At 36.5% G+C, this 19,605-nt stretch overlaps 1 protein-coding gene across 3 annotated transcripts in view; it reads left to right on the forward strand.

Moving 5' to 3' along the window:
* Positions 1-18,481, forward strand: part of BLTP3B (bridge-like lipid transfer protein family member 3B) — a 54,695-nt gene extending 36,214 nt beyond the window's left edge. For 2 of the 3 annotated variants that reach the window (XM_027452528.3, XM_072036174.1), the window contains exons 12-21: positions 501-642; positions 1,741-1,934; positions 3,486-4,975; positions 5,404-5,579; positions 6,978-7,114; positions 8,546-8,696; positions 11,885-12,141; positions 14,307-14,415; positions 16,927-17,096; positions 17,820-18,481. In XM_027452528.3, the coding sequence (XP_027308329.2) occupies positions 501-642; positions 1,741-1,934; positions 3,486-4,975; positions 5,404-5,579; positions 6,978-7,114; positions 8,546-8,696; positions 11,885-12,141; positions 14,307-14,415; positions 16,927-17,096; positions 17,820-17,945 (2,952 nt within the window). In that variant the 3' untranslated portion in view covers positions 17,946-18,481. Of the gene's footprint in view, positions 1-500; positions 643-1,740; positions 1,935-3,485; positions 4,976-5,403; positions 5,580-6,977; positions 7,115-8,545; positions 8,697-11,884; positions 12,142-14,306; positions 14,416-16,926; positions 17,097-17,819 lie in introns of those variants that run through there. The other variant, XR_003495793.3, reaches the window with a different exon arrangement.
* The last annotated feature ends 1,124 nt before the right edge of the window (positions 18,482-19,605 follow it).

The raw sequence follows: 19,605 nt of genomic DNA on the forward strand, positions 1-19,605 counted from the left end.
TGCAAGTGAGAGTTGGCCCATGTACTGGAATCTGTCCTTTTGACAGTACAAGGACTTCATGACATTTGCATAATAAACTTATCTAGCTTATTGATCCCTTATCTTATAGATATGGGATCCTTTTTGGACAACTGGTATGCAAATATGCCATGCCCTAGCATAATTGCTTGTATAGGAACTGTGGTGTTTGCAGTAAAGATATCAGATCACTCTAGGCTCCTACTGAATTCTTCTGAAAGTGACCTACTGCATCCTGCTTCATGAGTGAAGGGGATCTGGTACCATAAATACTGTACAGTTTTCTTGTGCAACTGTTTTGTGTAGTCTCCTACTAGAAGTTAACCAGGTGTTTTATATTGTTTGCACTTTGTGTAGATGGGGATCTACATCTGAGAGTAGTGGAATGTTACCCTGCCAGGGACAGTCCTTTGCAATAGTAAATGCTTAATGACTGATGAAAATATAATGTATTAATGAAGTTAATCTTCTGTCTTTTACAGGTCTCAACAGCAGACCAGTGCCGTTCTTCTCCTAAAACATTGGTCTCCTGCAATAAAAAGTCACTTTATCTTCCACCAGAAATGCCAGCTATTCATTTTGAATTCACAGAATATTACTACCCAGATGGAAAAGACTTTCCTAGTAAGATGATTTTTTTTGGTACTGATACATATTTTTTTATGTAATTTTCCCCTTTATGAAGCTTAATATTGATTCCAGGTTGACAGTTCAAAATGGTCAGTGGTTTTCTGAATTTGAAAGTACATAATAGTGCTTCATTTCCTCAGTGCTTGCGCCTGGCAAATCCCTATAAATATTGACTTTTATAAATACTGTTTTTTAAGTCTGAAAACATGCACAGCATTTTTATTATTCTCCTGTGAAGAAAGGCTGAGAGAGCTGGGCATGTTCAGCCTCTGAAGAAGAGGTTGGCTTTGAAGCTACCTCATTGAAGCTTTTCACTAGGTAGAGGGGGCTTACAAAAAAAGATGGAGAGCAACTTTTTGCTCAGGCAGATAATGATAGGACGAGGGGGAATAGTTTTAAACTAAAAGAGGGGAGGTTTAGAATAGATGTTAAGAGGAAATCCTTCACTATGTTACTTCCTTCACTATGTGAGGCACTGGGAAAGGTTGCCCAGAAAGGTTGTGGATGCCCCATCCCTGGAGGTGTTCAAGGCCAGGTTGGGCAACCTGATCTAGTGGGTGGCATCGCTGCTCAAGGCAGGGGGGGGGGTTGGAACTAAATGGTCTTTGAGGTCCTTTCCAACCTGAGCCATTCCATGGTTCTGTGATTTTTACTGAGAAATTTCTCATTCTCCAATACATGCTTTTTCTGTAGTTACACTGCCTGGCTACATAAAAACTCAAGCTACTGCAGTAGTATATAAGATGCTATGAAAGATCTGCTGGAGTTAATTTCATTAATGTGTTACAGGACGAGCCCTGTTTTATATTACAGAAATGTCAGTAGATTTCTTGGGTATAGGACATGAGGGCAGCAAATCTCCTTGGTTCTGCCCTTTCTCTGTAATGAGGACAGCCTCTTCCTTTTCTCTGACTCCATTCTATTTTAATATTTTACATTAAAAAATTCAGATAGTTGCTTGAAGAGAAAGGAGTATTGCTTTAGGCATCCCCTAACAACATATTTTTCCTTTGTAAAATACAGATAGAAATGGAAGTCTGCACTCACTTTAAATAAATAAATCTGATGATTTTATTTTGTCTTCTCTTTTAGTTCCATGTCCAAATTTGTATGGCCAGCTGAATGCTTTACAGTTCACCCTGGATGAGAGAAGTATTCTTTGGCTAAACCAGTTTGTGTTGGATTTAAAACAGAGTCTTATTCAGTTCATGGCCATGTACAAGTTAAATGACAATTCAAAATCAGATGAACATGTTGATGTCAGAGTTGATGGACTAATGTTAAAGGTATACTGTCATTGATTAGGGGTTTTGAGCTTCTTTGGAAGAAAATGCTTATTTTCTGTTGTGGTTTAACCTGGCCAGCAGCTAAACACCATACAGCCGTTTGCTCACCCTTCCCCCTCCCTCTCTGGGATGGGGGAGAGAAACAGGAAAGTGAAGCCTGTGAGTTGAGATAAAGATAGTTTATTAAAACAGGAAAACAATAATAACAATAATAATGATGATAATAGTACTACTAATAGTAATGTGTACAAAAGAAGTGATGCACGATGCAATTGCTCACCACCCTCTGGCCAATGCCCAGCCTAACCTCGAGCAGTCATCCCCCGTGCCCCAGCCAGCCAACCCTATATAGTGTTTAGCATGACCCCATACGGTACGGAATACCCCTTGGGCCAGTTTGGGTCAGCTGTTCTGGGTCTGTCCCCTCCCAGCTCTTGCTGCACCTCCCCCAGCCTGCCCACTGGCAGGACAGAGTGAGAAGCTGAAACGTCCTTGGCTTGGTCCTCTGCAACAATTAAAACATCAGCATGTTATCAGCACTCTTCTCATCCTAAGCCAAAACATAGCACCCTACCAGCTACTAGGAAGAAAATTAACTCTGTCCTAACTGAAACCAGGACATTCTCTTAATCTGAAAAGCCATTAGCCAGGCAGCTTAAGGAATAAGTGAACAAATAACCCATGCAGTAAGCAGCATTGCTCTAGAAAACTACGCGAATTATGATGGTTTGGACACAGACTTGTCTTAGATGCTAATTCGAGTTGCAGGGTTCTTTTGTGGTTTCGTGTTTTCAGCTGAAGATCTGAATTGGGAGTATTAACACACATTATTTCACTGTGTTCAATGAAGCTGACGTAGCAAAAGGAAAAACTTGAGAACTGAAAATAACTAGCAAAAATATGTGCATTCTGTATATTAACACAAACGACTTTCCTTGTTCCTCTCATTGTAGTATATCAAAGCTCTTTGGTCTTCCTAGGGAATGCCTGGTGTAAAGAAACTAGTCCCTCTGAAAGCCTTCTCTAAAACTGATTCTTAATGTTTCTTGTTTCATATTGGCCCTTTGCTGTAGTTCAGGTAGAGGACTTTGTTCTCTACATGTTTGTTCTAGAGAAATAACATTAGTTAATGCAGCTGAACATCAGATTTTTGCCTTCCTTATTTTAAGCTTTGGAGGAGAAGGTTTGTTGATTAGGGTTTTTTTTAGGTGAACTAAGAAATAAGACACATCAGTCTAACATAGCTGTCTTAAATCCAAATATTTCGGAGAAGAAAAACCCGAGTCCCTTACGTTTTTGTACAAACACTGATTTTTAGATGCCACAGTATCCCTCTTAAAAATTAGAAGAAATATAACTGTTAATCTGTGAGCCTGACTTAACCCTGTTCTGTATTAGTATACTTGAGTTATCTATATATGTAATTAATAATATATAATTAGTATATAATTATATTCCTGTATTCTAGCTCTTGTGGATGCTATTTTTTTTTAATTATACACTTTCTTAATCTATATCTTTATAAATAAATGAAATGCATTTCTTTTGCAGTTCATCATCCCATCTGAAAATAAACCTGAAATTCATAAAGATCAACCTCGTGCAATTTCCATTCAGAGTTCAGAGATGATTGCTACAAATACAAGATACTCGCCAAACTGCAGACACTCTGATCTGGAAGCTTTGTTTCAGAACTTCAAAGACTGTGAATTTTTCAGTAGAACGTTCACAACGTTTCCTAAGTCCCAGAAGAATTTTAATCTTTTGCATCCTATCTTTCAGAGACATGCTCATGAACAAGATACTAAAATGCATGATGTTTATAAAGGTTATATCATCCCCAAATTGAATAAGTATGCATTAAAAACATCTGCAGCTACTGATGTTTGGGCCTTGCATTTTTCCCAGTTTTGGATAGATTATGAAGGAACAAAAAGTGGGAAGGGCCGACCAATAAGCTTTGTGGACTCTTTCCCTCTTTCCCTTTGGATTTGCCAGCCATTAAGATTTGCAAAGTCACAAAAGGAGCTTTTATTGCATAATCAGACAACTTTTAACATTCCAAAAAGTGAATCTAGCGATCTTGCTAATAGATTGCAACGTAAAAAACTTTTAAAAGAATATTACAGCAGTGAGTCAGAGCCCTTGAGTAATGGCATTCAGGTGTCTCATTTCTCAGACACTTCAGGAGTGCTTTCTGAAAGCTCTTCCTCTGATGCAGATGTACATGTTCTTGTCCATGTTCAAAAACATGTAAGCATGCAGATCAATCATTATCAGTATCTTTTTTTGCTGTTTCTCCATGAATCCCTTGTATTGCTCCTGGAAAACTTAAGGAATGATGTAGAAGCAGTGACAGGAAAACCTGCAAAGCAAACAGATATCTGCATTGGGATCCTGCTGAAAAGTGCAGAACTAGCCTTACTACTCCACCCAGTGACTCAGGGAAACCCTTGTAAGTCTCCAGTTGTGGAAAAAGAAAGCCCTGTGGCATCAGAGCTCTCTCATTCAGGAAATGGAGTAGCTCTTACTTCAGAGAATAAATTAGTCGGTAATAAGATAGTACATGATTATGTATCTGACTGCAAGCCTATGAATGCTGAAGTTAACAAAGGCATTTTAACGGATCCTCTTTTGTTTAAATCAGAAAGTAATATGGATTTTCAGAAAGGAATGTCATTTTCAGATGATGCGTCAGATAAAGGTTTGGGAGATACCAGTGAAGGAGGAAGCAGTGGACTTTTTAGTAGAAGTGATTCAGAGGAGGTCTGTGGACCTCTGAGTGACAAAAGTAGCTTGCATCATAGAGACTCAGTGTCCATTTTAAATAAGAGAGAAGATTCTACTGAATTTTTCATTGATAAAGAGGATGACAAAAATATGTTCTCAAATAAGTTAAATGAACAGGAAGGTACAACTGAAGGCTGTCTTAACCAAGTCACTGACTTGGAAACAGAAACTGCCTTAGAATCTGAAGAGCTTGAAATCAACAAAGAGAAAGTGACCTCAGTTAGAATGTTTACATCCCAGCCTTCATCAAGGTATAGAAGATCTAATACTAAACCAGTTTTACTGCAATTTGAAAATATTTATCAATCTTGTTGGCCATGTACTTTTAGTAATGGTCAGTGAAAGTTAACATCTAGTAGATGAAAATTTTAAAAGTATTTAAATTCTGAAGTATGTGATAACATTCAGTAAAAGCTAAAACAAACTGTTAGCTAATTGTGTTAAAAAACTTACTTAACTTTCAGTTTAAACGTTACAGAATATATATTGAGAAAATAATTGACACGTATGTACAGGAACGCATGTTGTTTCTTTGCTTAACTCTTTCTTGCCAAAGGATTATAGAATAATCAGAATTTTTTCTTTTATATCTTATCTGGTTTAGAGGATTTTTAAAAGTAACTTCTAGGAAATTCCCTTCATATAAAGCAGTAATTTCCTATGTTTTTATATTTCAAAGTGCAAAGCCTAAGGAACGCTGCCCATCCAGCCTTCCTGCCTTCTCTGTTTCTTACAAGAATATGAAAAGAAGTCCATCGCAAGTCTCTCTGGATACCATCTCTATTGATAGTATGATGCTAGAGGAGCATTTGGTGGAGAGTGATGGAAGTGATAGCCAAAGCTTTCTGGAGAAAGGTAAACAGATTTAACAAAATATTTTTAAGCAATATGTGAAAATGTTGTTTGTTACTAAAATAATACCCAAAAGGATTGTGGTGCAGCAAACCCTGGGTATCTTACAACACTATTGCTGTTAGCTTCACTAGTGAATAATACCAAGTATATTCACAGCATATCATTTCAAGGGAAAACAACTGGGTGTGCTACTAGTGCTACTTAATTAAGCACTAGTCAGTTTTCATCTCTTGAGGAGAGTAAAAGCATTGCAGTGCTGTGTGGGAACCCTGAGTTAAGCAGAGCTATTCTATTTAATAGCAGAACTATTAAAAGCTTTGCTTTTAAGCACCCTTTTTTGGCTGTAGGTGCTTACAGGCTGGCACCCTGAATCAGTGTTACACTTGAAGTGGTAAAGAAGCTTCAATTTAAGAGTAGATGGGGGAAAAAATAATTCACTAATGCTTGTCATGATAATCAGCAGATAGATAATAATTTGCGTAACAGCAAATACTTGTCCAGTTTTTGCTCATCTGTGCATGAGCCTTTGCTCCTGATCTGAGGGAGGAATTCAGCTGTATAGTAATTGCCTCTATATAGTCTGTAGTGTTGTGGACTTGTGCAAATATAACGATGTAACTCTCTGGTAGAACTGATTAAATAATTTCCTGATGTCAAGATGTACAATAATAAGATTTTATTGGTACCTCTTTTCTGATAAATTCTATTTTTGAATGAAGAATAACAATATTCTTTTTCTGTAGATTTTCTTTTTGGCCTAGAGCAATAACGTGAAGAATGTTTCACTTGCAGACCTGTTATAAATTTGGATTGTAAGAGCATTTCTACATATGCATATGTAGGAGTATGCCATAAAATATTTTTTCCATTTTTAATAATCTTTGTGTTTTTTTTTTTTAACTTAAACAATGTTTAACTGCAAGTTAAGTCTGCATGCTTCCCAGTTGTCAAGGAGACACTATCACGATGACTCTAATGAAAAAAATACATAGTTCTTTATCTAAATATAAAACTGCAAGCATTTGCTTTAAAGGTGCTGTGTAGTATTTTAGATACACGCATTGGAATCGTTACCCTTTTTTTCTGTTGAATCAGTTTTAGATCTGATTTGGAAGACTAAGGCCCTTCGCAGTTCTTCATGCAATGCATGCAGAGTGTCGTTTCATTTTTGTCAGTATATCCTGCCTTACTTGCATAGCATCTAAAACTTCAAACTCCATATGAGGAATGGATTTGGCAGTTCAGTCATAAATATTTGTTTAATAAGGTGTTCAACTCATTTTTAAAAATGAGTTAATGTATTCATACAGTATCAGACACTTGAGTTTATTCTTAATGCAGGACTGATTCAGGTTATGCTCTGCTAACTTTGCGTTTTTTCTGATGCATGTATGGAAGGTATTACAGCCACAAACTATCAAAGCCCATCAGAAAATGCCCATGAAGGAGGCACAGTGGTTGAACATTGTGATGGGTCATCTCCAGATGCCATGAGTGCTGCTTCAGAGAATGCCCATGAGACTAGTGAAGAAATGGTAATACTGTTGAATTCCATTAGAATATATGGTTCAGTAAATTGAGCATGAAAATAAAGATCAAATGAATGCTTTTTGAGGGGATTTTCTAGTATATTTGGGAATTTTTGTTAGTGCACTATGTAGGCCTAGGGATCTAGTGCCATTGTAATAAATAAAAATGAAGATTGTAATTCAAGTTATGCTGAGCATTCTCTGTTCTTATCTCCTCTGTATAGCCACTATTAATAAATGACAGTAGCCACTTTAAAGTGTCAGGAAATATTTCCACTTTAATACATATTGATATTTTGTAATAGCATGTTCTTTTATGCTTCTACATATTGAATATGATATTTAAAAATAGCTTTTTCATATCAAGTGTATATTAAGCATAACTCTGACATCTATTACATGGAGATATTTCATCAGCACTGGTAGCATTCTGTAGTATTTGCAAATAGGACCTTAGCAGTTGTCCAGCCAGGTCAGGTGAGAAATACTTCTTGTCCAGGATGATGTCAGGACAACGGCCAGTATTTAGAGAAGACTATAAAGATAGGAGTTGTGGAGAAAGATTCTCTTCCTGAGACACCATGAGGGCACCAACTTTCTTTATCTGCCTATCTACTTCTTGCTGTTCTCTGCACTGATCAACACTTCTTAAATTATATTCTTGTATCAGTTAAGGTTGAGAAATGGAAACCTAAGAGAGTATGGGTCAAACAAAATACAATGAATTTCACTTTCATTTAAAAAAAAAAAAGCTCACCTAAATGATTGGTTCCTTCCAAATAGACTTTGTTACTTGCACTTATAGATAATATGAAGAAAATAAAATTGATGCAGCTTGTTACACAAATATATGCTGGCATTTGTTTCTATTTGCAGAATATAAAACAAACAAACAAAAAATAGAAAAAAGCCCAAAGTAGTATTAATGATGATGGACACACAAAACATTCCAATAACAAAGCTGATTTTTGAAACTGGCTGCTATGTTTTCAAAAAACACAGAAAAAGGGCTGACTGCTGTGCAAATTGCCAAAGTTTAGTATTCTGTCCTGGTTCTTCACCGTGTTCTGATTCAGTACTGGAAATGCCTGGTTGTGTTTACGATATACATGAAGCTGGGTGCAGCCTCAAAAAATGTCACATGCTTCTTTAACAAGAGTGGGGAAGGGCTGTCTCACTTTCATGACTTTTCTGGCCAGTTCTGAATTGTTACGGGTAGGTTATGAACACAAGAGTCTGTCTGGGCAGACAGTCGACCCTACCCATTGTCAAGCCGATGGGTACAAAAAGAAAAGAAGAAATGAGAAAACTTTCTGTGAGCTAGGGTTATGGGTGCAAAGATTCTTTTTGTTTTGAGGGAAGAAAGGTTTAGGTAACTTAATAACCAATATAAATTCAATTTTAAATCTCATTTTTTAATCTTAATATTGTTGACAGATGTCTGTTGTGGTTTTCCAAATATTTGGTGTTAATGGTGAAATTGACATCAGAGGTGAAGACACAGAAATATGCCTTCAGGTCAACCAAGTGATACCAAATCAACTGGGAAATATCAGTGTTCGACACTATCTTTGCAACAGAACTGTGGGTAAGAACTACTAATGAGATCTCTATTGTGAAATTGGAGTTGGAAACATTTGTTGTAAATAAATGAAAACACTGTATTACCCTTAAAGCACAAGATCAGTTTTACACTCCTGCTAGTATGGTAACGTCCTTTTTATCCTGGTTTAGAATATCTACTCTGGTCTCTTTCCTAATTGACATAGATTGACATACAAAAAAAAAAAAAAAAAAAAAAAGAAAAGAAAAATAAAAATGGAAACATTTCTGATGGGAGAGTAAAAAAAAAAAAATGCATTAATTGCATTGACTTCTGATAAATACAACTTACCTATTTTTTTTTTTTTAAAAAAAAGCAAATTACATTTTGTTATTGTTTTATCAGTAGGGAACTCTTACTGCTTTAATGATACTTCGTACCTTGGTTTGAAGGGCTGTTTCTGAAGGCAGCTTCTTCTTTTCTTAAATATACTTTTCTGTACAATAAATAAAACCCACAGTTTAAACTGATTTATAATCTGTGCTTTAAGAAAAGTTAAAACTGCCTTTGTATCAGGAAAAACAAGCTGCCATGACAGCCTTTATTCTTTTGTTGTTTTTTTTAAATACACTTAAAAGCATACAGAGAGTAGTTTCATGCCAGATATTGGCACAACTAGATCAACCAGTATATTAAGTCTGAGCTGTCTTTGGGCATGGGTACATGTACATTATCTGCCAGGAAAACCTAGTTCACATACTGTGAGGTTTTCTTCTTGGCATGCTGCATTGGCATGCCAGTCTGTCACAGTTTGTTTTGCTCCCCTTTGCCAGCCGTCCACACAGATTGCTAGATGCCAGTTCTGCTGCACTGCAGGGTTTGGGGGGTGCAGATCCCCGATGCACCTGCCTCCTGCTCCTGGTTCATCTCCTTTCCCAGGAAACAATTATAGCAGCAGTTGGCTGCCATTTATTTCCAGCCTTGCAGCAGTATGGATTTTCTTCAGGAGGTTCTGCTTGATGAAGCAGCCTCCGATGTACTAGCTAAAAAAAAGAAAAGATCACTTAATGGTAAGCTGAGCTGTTGCCAGCAGCCACTGGTTGAGCAGCTGTTGCATGATGTTGCAGTTGTGTTCTTGCATCTGAAGGCATGAGGGAGGTCCAGCAGGGAAGTCTCATTGCTGACCTTCAGACAACAGGCGGCCAGTTCTGGTTATCTGTCATGTCCTCGTAAAAGCAAGCGGAAGTAAATAGTAAGAACATGGCACCTTCCTGCTCTCACTTGGATCTAAAACTAGAACATGCCTCCAGCTGAGCTGTGTATGAGAGGCTTGTGCACTGATTCCTTTATGGACGATAGGTTATAATGTGACTGGGGTCTACAAATACTGCTGCTGTGTATCTCTTCCTTTCTGTTTCTGGTGACTTTCTGGACAGGAGACATATCAACACTTCTTTCTACGTTGATGGTCACTTTCACTCCACAGCGTATATCTTTTCTCCGCACAGCTCTGCTTTCTGTACCAAGTCAGCAATCTTCTGCAGCCAGTGCTGCCCCATATCTGCTACGTATATCCTAATGTAAGAACTAAGGAGGGAAACAATTTAAAAATAAAACAAATTCTGGAGGATCAAGGTTAGGATTAAGCTTGAGAATTGGGTTGAAAGAAACAATTTAAATGAGTTAACAGTAATAAAAGGTAACTAAAAGAACCAGTGAGCAAAAACACAAAAAAAAGTATCCAAAAAAACAGCAACTTCCTCCCTAAACCTTTAATAAAACATACTTGAGTGTTGAATTAACAGTTGTAACCAGTTACAGCCTGCTATAATGTTAGCTCAGTAAATGTAGGAAGGGAAAGGTGTGCTACTGCAGGAGTACGTTTGAGGGCAGTGTGGCAGCTGTGCATGTCCCAGCAGAGCTGGTTACAGGACGATGCCTTTCATCAGATCATGTGTACGTACTCTGCATAGGAGAAAATGCTGTTACTGAGACCTTGTCGTGCATGTGGAAGCTTGTAGAAACTTCTGAATTGCTTAACCCAATTTCTCTCCCATTCTCTCTCAACTATGTCAGTTTCAGGTAGCTACAAGATAACTGATGTTGGCTTCATGGTTGAGACTTAATGCATGGTCTCTTTGTTTTCTACGCTTTGGAGTCTTTGAGCAGTGTTGCAGGTGCTCTTTCCTGGTCCCACAATAACTAGGGCCTATCTTTTTACCAGCTTCTAAGCTTGTAAGCATTGGACTTTGCTGAGGTTAAACCAAGAAGCATCTGTATGATTTTTTTTGTATTAATTCTGTCCTCAAATTCATTTAACAGGTAGATGCTCTACTAATATAAACTGACATAATTCAATTAGTTTTAATTGAGTTACTTTTTAAAATATCTTTCAGATTTCAATGTTTGTTTCTTAACACGGTTGTTGTGAACATTATATGCTTTTTGTTGTATAAATCACTTCTCTAAGTCAGCCATCATAGTGACAGATATGACCTTTAACAACTCTCCTGGGGTAACTGTTTCTGGTGGTGAACCCTCTTTTCTGAACTACAAATGGATATTGGGCTTAGTTTTTCAATATCTTGTTACTGTACATTTTTTCATTTTGTTTTTAGAACTGTTCAGTTGAATGTTACAGTTGTCCTTACTGGTTAAAGATACTGAAACTAACAAGAAAATGCTAGTTCCCTATAAGGTTCAAATCTACTGCCACCCAAATAACAGAAGTAACACACGGTCATGTTCTCTATCTCACTAAATTGCTGTTTACGTTCCAGTGTGTTAGCAAGTAAGTTCCTGAATCAGGAAATTATGTCTTTCCAAGAGAATACCTGCTCTCCTGAGTGTGAGCTGACTTAAATGTTTTTCTGAATTAAGAATGAAGGATTTAGTGGAAAAATATGCAAAATAATCGTTTTTCAGTTCTCAAGACATTGAGAAAACACAAATCCTTTACGTACAACTATACTTCTATATCGTCCTTTTCTGTTGTCACAGTGAAGTACGGGTATTTACTATATATGGATTATTTTTCTATAGTTTCTATATTAAGTGATATACTTACAAAATTAATCTGAATTTATTATATATATGCAGTGTTGTAATTCCTGGAATATACTTCCAAAGTACTTCTTGGATTTTTTTGACAATAGAAGCAGAATTAATTGTATCGTAATTGCTTTTTGTACATTGCAAAATTTTAATGCAAACTTATTTTTCTTTTGTAACAGGTTCTGATTGTAAATCTATGGCCGGACCAGTTAATTCATCACCTGAGATTAGTTTGAGATGGGAAAGTGGGCCCAGTGCTATCATACATTCTATGCTGGCTGTAAAAAATGGTTTTCTCCAGTGTCATGTAGAGAACTTCAGTGCTGAATTCCTAACGTCTTCCCTCACGAACATTCAGCATTTTCTAGAAGATGAAACTGTTGCAGAAGTGATGCCTATGAAGATAAAAGTTTCTAATGCGAAGATTAATTTAAAAGTATGTTAACGATAAGCTATTTGGCTGCTTTAAAGAAATTGTGTTCTTATTTCTTTGATGATAACCTTCTAATCTGGATACAGTTAACTTCAAAGAAGCTGCTATCATACTCTGTAAAGTCTTTAGATAACAGTAAAACAATTTAAAAATCCATAGATTTGGTTAACTCTATGGTACGCCTAGAGAGGAATTCTCTGCATGACCAAGCTAGTTACATGAATTAATACTTTGTACTTTTTTCCATCCTTTCCTAGTCAGTTTTGTAGAGTGACAAGATCTAGGAGTATTACAGGTAATGTATACCAAATTCCTGCAGGCACAGTGTGCTTTTTTGTTTTGTTTTGGTTTTGTTTGGTTTTGGTTGGCTGGGCTTTTTTGCTTAGCATGGTGATGGTATTTTAATTACAAAACAGATTTTCGAGGGTAATTGTCTTTCTTATTTAAAGAACAGGTTATATAGTGAAAGTGCAATACAAAAGAAGGAAGAGATTACAAGAACTCCAGTTCAAACCAGCTGAATACTGCTTCTTAGAACCCAGATTTTTCTGTTCTGCTCTACTTAGAAACAGTTACCAAACAGAGCAAGCTTTTCTCACCACTCTAGCTTAAAATAGTAACACTAAGAGGACAGCGCTACTCCAGTCTTCCAGGTGATATCCTTTTGGACGCTTAAAAGGAGTGTCTGTGCTGCACAACCATTGGATTCAAGGATGATTACACTTGGAAAAAAAAATCATTATAACATTGCTTTGGAAATTAATAATCACCCTTGTAAATGTTGAATATAGCAAGGACTGGAGTAGCAGCTCAAATTCTGCATCTTAGGCTAAGGCCTTGAACCCGTTAAGATTCTTGACTGGAAGGTCAATTGTTACCTGTACAATGTTCTACTCGGACTTGAATATCAAAATCCATCAGTATTCCCTCCCTACTTGGTGCAGCTTTTCCATCCCCTGAGGATTCTTAGACACTCCTTTAGGGCTATTTCTGTACCAGCAGTAGCACAAGGACGTTCTGTAAGAGCTGTGAATCAGTTCCCCAGATTTTGGTGCATCACAACTGTGAATGTTCAAGTGCAGAAAGAAAAGTTTCAATATAAAATAACCTAAATTTTAAAAACAGGATTGTGCTGATTTATTGGCAAGAAAGCAGACTTAAGCAAACTGCTCAAGAAAACAGCTGTTTGAGGTAGGGAATGTGCATTACTAAACTGGCAATAAGGGTCTTCTTGGCAGCATTCGCACTAAAGTGCTCACTCAGCTGTGCACATGTCACAGTGAAGCTGCTCATGATGGCTGATGGATGGCAGATTTGAGACACAGATGATTCCTTTCCAGAGCATTGTTGGGTAGTAAAGAGTAAGAAGATATGGTTCAACTTTATGCTGCACTGACTATTCAATACTGTATATTCTTTTTTTTTTTTTCTTTTTTTTTTTTTTCTGAATGGGACTTGATGCAGTATGTTTCCTGGAGAAAAAAGAAAATAACCTTCCTTAAACTCTTGATTTATTTTTGCACTTTCTACTGCAGTCTCAGTGATGTTTCAAGAAACTTTGTTACACCTCAACAGCTTTCTTGCTATGTGCTTAATGCTGATGTGTATAGTTTATGATTATACTGCATTACTGTGCTTGACAGGGATAATGAACTTAAAAAATGTCCTGTGGAGACCTCAAAGGAAGTAATTTGTGCCATTTCCCTTCTGATGAGTATAATAATGTAACTGAACTACAGCTGGTATCATCCCAAACTAAATTCTAAAATGACAAAGTCCCCTTAAGAATGATACATTTCTCTTTGAATCTTTAAATCATTGAAAAGAAAATCAGATATAGTGTGGGGTTCTTATCTCTAACTATGAGAGCTCCTGAGCTAAAGAACGTCTTGAGTTGGGATTTAATCTTATTGAGATGGCTGTAAAAATACTTTGAAGTATTTCAGTCAGATTGTATATAGAGTTCAGCGAATTTACTCAAGAGATACATATAGGTCTTTAATATGATCCACAGGAAAAAAAAAAATGGAGCGGTGGAAGTCCTGTTAGAAACTTCTGCTCTGAAATGTTCTCTTTCAAGGTTCATTAAGTGAATTTATTTTTAATTTAACATCTTAGCTATTTTGATTTCCTAGTAAACTCATCTTTGAATATTTATATTCTTTTAGGATGACAGTCCACGTGAAAATCTAAAGGTGTCTGAGTTAGTACCCATAAAACTACATATTGACATACTTTGGATAGAACGAAATGATGATGGCTCTTTTTTCATTAGAGGTTTGTATCTTCCCGCCACTGGATATCTCAATATTATAATCTAATTATTATTAGCACTGTTTTTTTGTGTAGATGTCTCTAATAATGAAAAAATAATTGCTGATAATTTGTGTAAGTAGTGTTGCAATAAACCTTAATTCTAAATGTAGTTAGAAGAAAGTTACCTTTTTGAGTAATGCATTGTTTGTGATAACCTACAGCTGAATCAATCTGTGAGAAATAGAAATACGCGTATAACTTTGTATGTTTCCTAAGTGCATAGCACTTCATCGTAATAAGTCTCAGATTCTTTCAAGATCAACTACAAATCAAACAAAAAGTTTAATTTCTTTACAATTAGCCAAGAGAGTTCTGTGTTATCTTTGTGTTTTTGTCTTACAGGTACTAGGTAGAACATACTGTAAAACAAAAAATTACCTGAAAAGTCCAAGTAACTATTTTCAATTCTGTATATTATGGTAGCATCTTGGCAGGTCATGGCTATGATGGCACTGAAACTTGTATTTTGAATAAGGATTTAACTTTATACCTTTTGTGACCTCTGTATATACTTACATTTTTTTTCTCCGTGTATAGGCAAATACTAAATACTGTTAACAAGGCAATACATTTAGAGCTAGAACTTCACTGTTGTCTTTCACATATATGTCAAAGAATCACAGTCTAGGTTGGAAGAAACCACAGGAGGTTATCTGGTCCTTCTCCCTGTGCAAAGCAGAGGCAATTTAGATCAGGTTGCTTGATACCTTGTCTAGTCAAGTTCTGAGCATCAAATAGGTGATTGCACTATCTGTCCTAAGCAACCTGTCCTAATCCTTGGCCACCCTTATGGTTAATTTCATAATTAATGCCTACTTAGAATTTCCTTTGTTGCAGCTCTTGTCTCATACTACCTATCTTGCCAGAGGTGCTTAAGGACTTCACAAACACTTCTCAGAAAGTCTAGTCCATAGTCCATCTTCTCAATATCCTTTCACTTGGCAGGCAAAGGTGGCTTACAGATCACCCCATAGCCTTCCCATCTTCGGATTAACAAATGCATTGCTCTTAACCTCTTATTTGTACGTCATGTACTCCTAGCCACAATCACCTTGGTGGTCCTCTGCTGTCAGTATCTTTCTTACACTGGGGAATCCAGAACTGGATGCAGTACTGCAGATGTGGTATTACTGCTGCTGAGTGTAGGGAGGATTAATAACTTCCTTCATTTGGTCATCTACACCTGTGGTAGTGCAGCCTGTACCTAATTGACCTTGGCTGTGAGGGCTCATTGCTGACTTACGTTCAACTTCTTGATCACCAAGGCCTACAGATCCTTTCCTGTAATGTTGCTTTCTGTTGATTTGATCCCTGTCCTTTAGTGAAGTAAGAAGTTACTTACTCTCAGCTGCAGGACTTCACACATGAGCTGAATTTCTTGAGACTCCAGCCAGTCTATTTCTCCAGCATGTTCAGGTCCCTCTGAAGAACAGTCTTGCTCTCCTTGTCAGTCACTTACCCTTCAGTTTGGTATTGTTGACACACTTGTAGAGGGTGCACCCGCCCCTTCATCCAGGCCCTTAATAAATTAATCTGACAATACACAATGTATTGTATCACTTGAGGAAGAGGAGGTTGCAGCGTGATCTTAATACTGCCTTTATCTACCTAATGGAAGGTTATAGAAAAGATGGACCAGACTACTCAGAGATGCATGGTGGCATGATCTGTTTGTATTTTAATTTCTCCACATTATCTAATAGACTGAACACCTTTAAATGCTTGAAAAATGCATTTTGGTCATCTTTAGATACTAGACATTGGAGGAAATATTAATTTAACAACAAAATTTAGAAGAATTTGTTTAAGAAAAAGGAATTTTAGACTATTAAGAATCGTGCCCTCATTTTACCCTTGGTGTACAGCAGTATATTTTAACTGAAGTTATAGTGCACTGCAGTTATAAATGCTAGGAAGTTTCCTTAATAATAAATCTTTAAAGTTTTTTTCTAATTTAAAAACTTGATTCTGCAAGTTTATCTCACTGTCTTCAAATATAAATACAGTCATCAGATCTAATTTGGACCTGCAGACATTACTGCAGTAGCAATATTAATAGTTATCAAACTTGTGCTCCCTCTTCCCTGTTCCAGTGCATGTTTCAGGCACTGGAAAATGAAGATCTGAAATACATGGTTCTTTAGATGCACTTTCTGAATTGCAAGCACTGTTGTCTTCATTGTATAGCTAATTACTCAGGATACATATTCTGTGGTGATAATAGCAGTAAGTATAAAAATGTGGTAATTTTCTTTGGGCTGGAAGATGCACATACAGTTTCTTCTTATGCATTCTTTCCTTTCTCTCTTCCTCCAAAAGGGTATACTATTTCTTTTAAATTTTATTTTGAATTTTGTATTTATTATGTGTTAGCTGAGGTGCTTTTATTTTAATGCTGATGACAATTAAACTTTATTAAAAAAAATATACAAAAACCTAAATGTTACTCTCAAGTACCTTTCTGTGTTATAGACAATCAAAGAGCAAATGATGTGTCGAAGATGAAGAACTCAAGCAGTGCATTGCAACAAGCAACTAGACCTGCTGGATTTAAAACACAGGACCAAGCCACACAGACTACTTTTGAAATTCCCAGACCTTTTAAATCAAGCAATGATTCAGATGACTTCCTTAAAAAAGAGGTATTGAGAATTCCTTCCATCCCCCAAAGTTGAAACAATCTCTGATCATCACAATTGTTAGATTATCTACGGGTGGGCTGGGAGGGTTTCTCTGAGCTGGAAACTATGAATTACAGATAATATAGTATGGTTCAGTACATAGGCATTCAAAATAAAATGTAATACTACTTTATAAATTGGGTGGTAATACACTGCAGACTATTTTTTCCCCTTTACGTCAGATAGAGTTTTATGAAGAAGCAATTCACAAACTGTGTAATAACCCTCTCTCCTTTCATCTGAACATCTCCCTGATCCCCGCACAGCACAACTGCCAAAGGTGAAGGACTAGATGGTTGAGTCAGGTCCTTAGTAACCTGTCAGTCATACATGAATTTTGAATTGATGGTGAAAAAATTCACACATTACTTTAGCTTTTTTTCCTCCACTGGATAACGATCCCATTCCTGGAGCTCAGAACCCACTACTATTTCCACTCTACTCCAGAATGGAAATGGTGTAACTAAAACATAAAGTCCAGGGTACCTTGCCTTTTGATCTACCTCCATCAGTTCCCTCCATGTTCCACTGTCATTGCTTTGGTATCAGTCAGCTGGCCCCAACAAACCTAAACCAATCAATGAATGTAACCATTGGGATATATTATTTTAAAAGATGCTGTAATGGAAAAAGTCAGCAGTATGCAGAAATATTAATAACGTGTTTCTAACCTGATCATTTCAGCTTCTTGAAGAAAACGAATGTCTCAAACAGGAACTAGCCAAAGCTAAAATGGCTCTTGCTGAGGTCCAAATGGAAAATGATGCCCTCCTTCATCGTATAAAGAAGATGAATGTTGATCATCAGTAGGACAATGTTCTGTTGGTGCGAGGCATCAACAGAATTTTGGGTGATCACAGCATCTGAAGTACTCTTTGTGAATTGCTGGAAGACATGGTTATTTTTTTGTCATGAAGTTTTTTCATCACAAACAAAATGTTTGTGAAATAGCTACTATTCTGAAATTATCATTAAACATTGTAACTTTTTTCAGCCTGTTTTAAACCGAAATGACTTTGGAGAAATCAGTTTATACTGTACTTTATTAATTTACTGAAGAAAAAAAATCATATCATCTACTTTTAATATTATCAAAGGAGATGTTATTTTTAAAATGTTTTTTGAAAACCGGATGGCTCAGCAATGAAAGAAGGTGCCTAGTTGCGTAACTGAGTAAAATGTACCATGCCTCATTAACAAACTGTACCTCTGTTTGTTAAGATTATGTTCTATTATTACCAGAAGATGTCTGTATAGGAGGTTGCATTTGCACTATGATGATATGTGTTAGATCCTCTAGAACAGTATAGCTACTGAAAATTAAAAAAAAAAAAAAAAAAAAAAAAGTCCCTAAATTCAGTATAATTTGCCCAGAGAGGATTTTAAGAATAATCCTCTGGTGCTATATTGTTCCATACACCCTTTCCACGTGCACTCCTAAAATACCACAGTAAATGCTGGAGAAATTAAGTAAGAGGGCATACTACTGGGCTTTCCTCCTGCAGGGAAGTCCACTACATCTGTACAGCTAGTCTAATTTAGACATTCACACGTTTGTTTTTCTCTCTCTGTGATGAGGATGATAGCCCTGCCATAGGATCCAGCAGTTTGTGAAAGGTGAGATTTGAGCCATTTTGCTTCCATGTCTGATTCCATGCACTTCATCAGACATGACCAAGGATTTGGTCCAGTGTATTTAAATATGTAATGTCAATGCTTGTTGGGGGGTGGGGGTGGAAATTCCTACAGGGATTCATTAACTGTATATTGCTTTTTTGATTATATATATACATTATATATTTAAAAAAAGCTTTAGAGAATAAATTACCCTATGAAATGGTGAGACTACGTAAGATGTAAGTACAATTTAAACCATGGCTGATTTGTACAAATTCATAATTTTCAGCTAAACGCTGGTACAGATGGATAAATAAAAAAGCACAACACTGTAAGAGAGAATATCAGAGTGTGCTTCTAAAGAATTTTGGAAACAACATACAAAAAACATACATGCCTGTAAGAGATTGTTTTCGCTAGAAGTAAAAATGATTGAACATTTTAAGTAGTGACCTTGAATCTGACAACTAACAATATTTTAATTACTACCACAGTTGTTTCTGCTCCATGCGATGTTTGAGGGAAGTTTTATTTGTAGATATGCAGATAAAACTCAAAAATACCTAGTATCCTATGGTTTGACTTTGCATATTTAATTGAAACTAGTTTGATAGCCTAAACTAATTTTCATCAAAACTTTTTGGAGGACATGAGATTTTCACTGCTGTAAATAGTTATTGAAAGTATGTAGTTTTAATCAGGGACTCTATGGAAGAACTGGTTCAGGCACTATTTAAAAGCCTGCCTCCCAAAACCATAGTTGAAACTCCCTTTATTACCCATGGGAACTTTTATCTTATTCTGAATAAGATTTCAAAAAAAAAAAAAAAAAAGGAAAAGAACAAGACTGTTT

This window comes from Anas platyrhynchos, chromosome 1 (genome assembly GCF_047663525.1).
Source record: "Anas platyrhynchos isolate ZD024472 breed Pekin duck chromosome 1, IASCAAS_PekinDuck_T2T, whole genome shotgun sequence".
Lineage (NCBI taxonomy): Eukaryota > Metazoa > Chordata > Aves > Anseriformes > Anatidae > Anas > Anas platyrhynchos.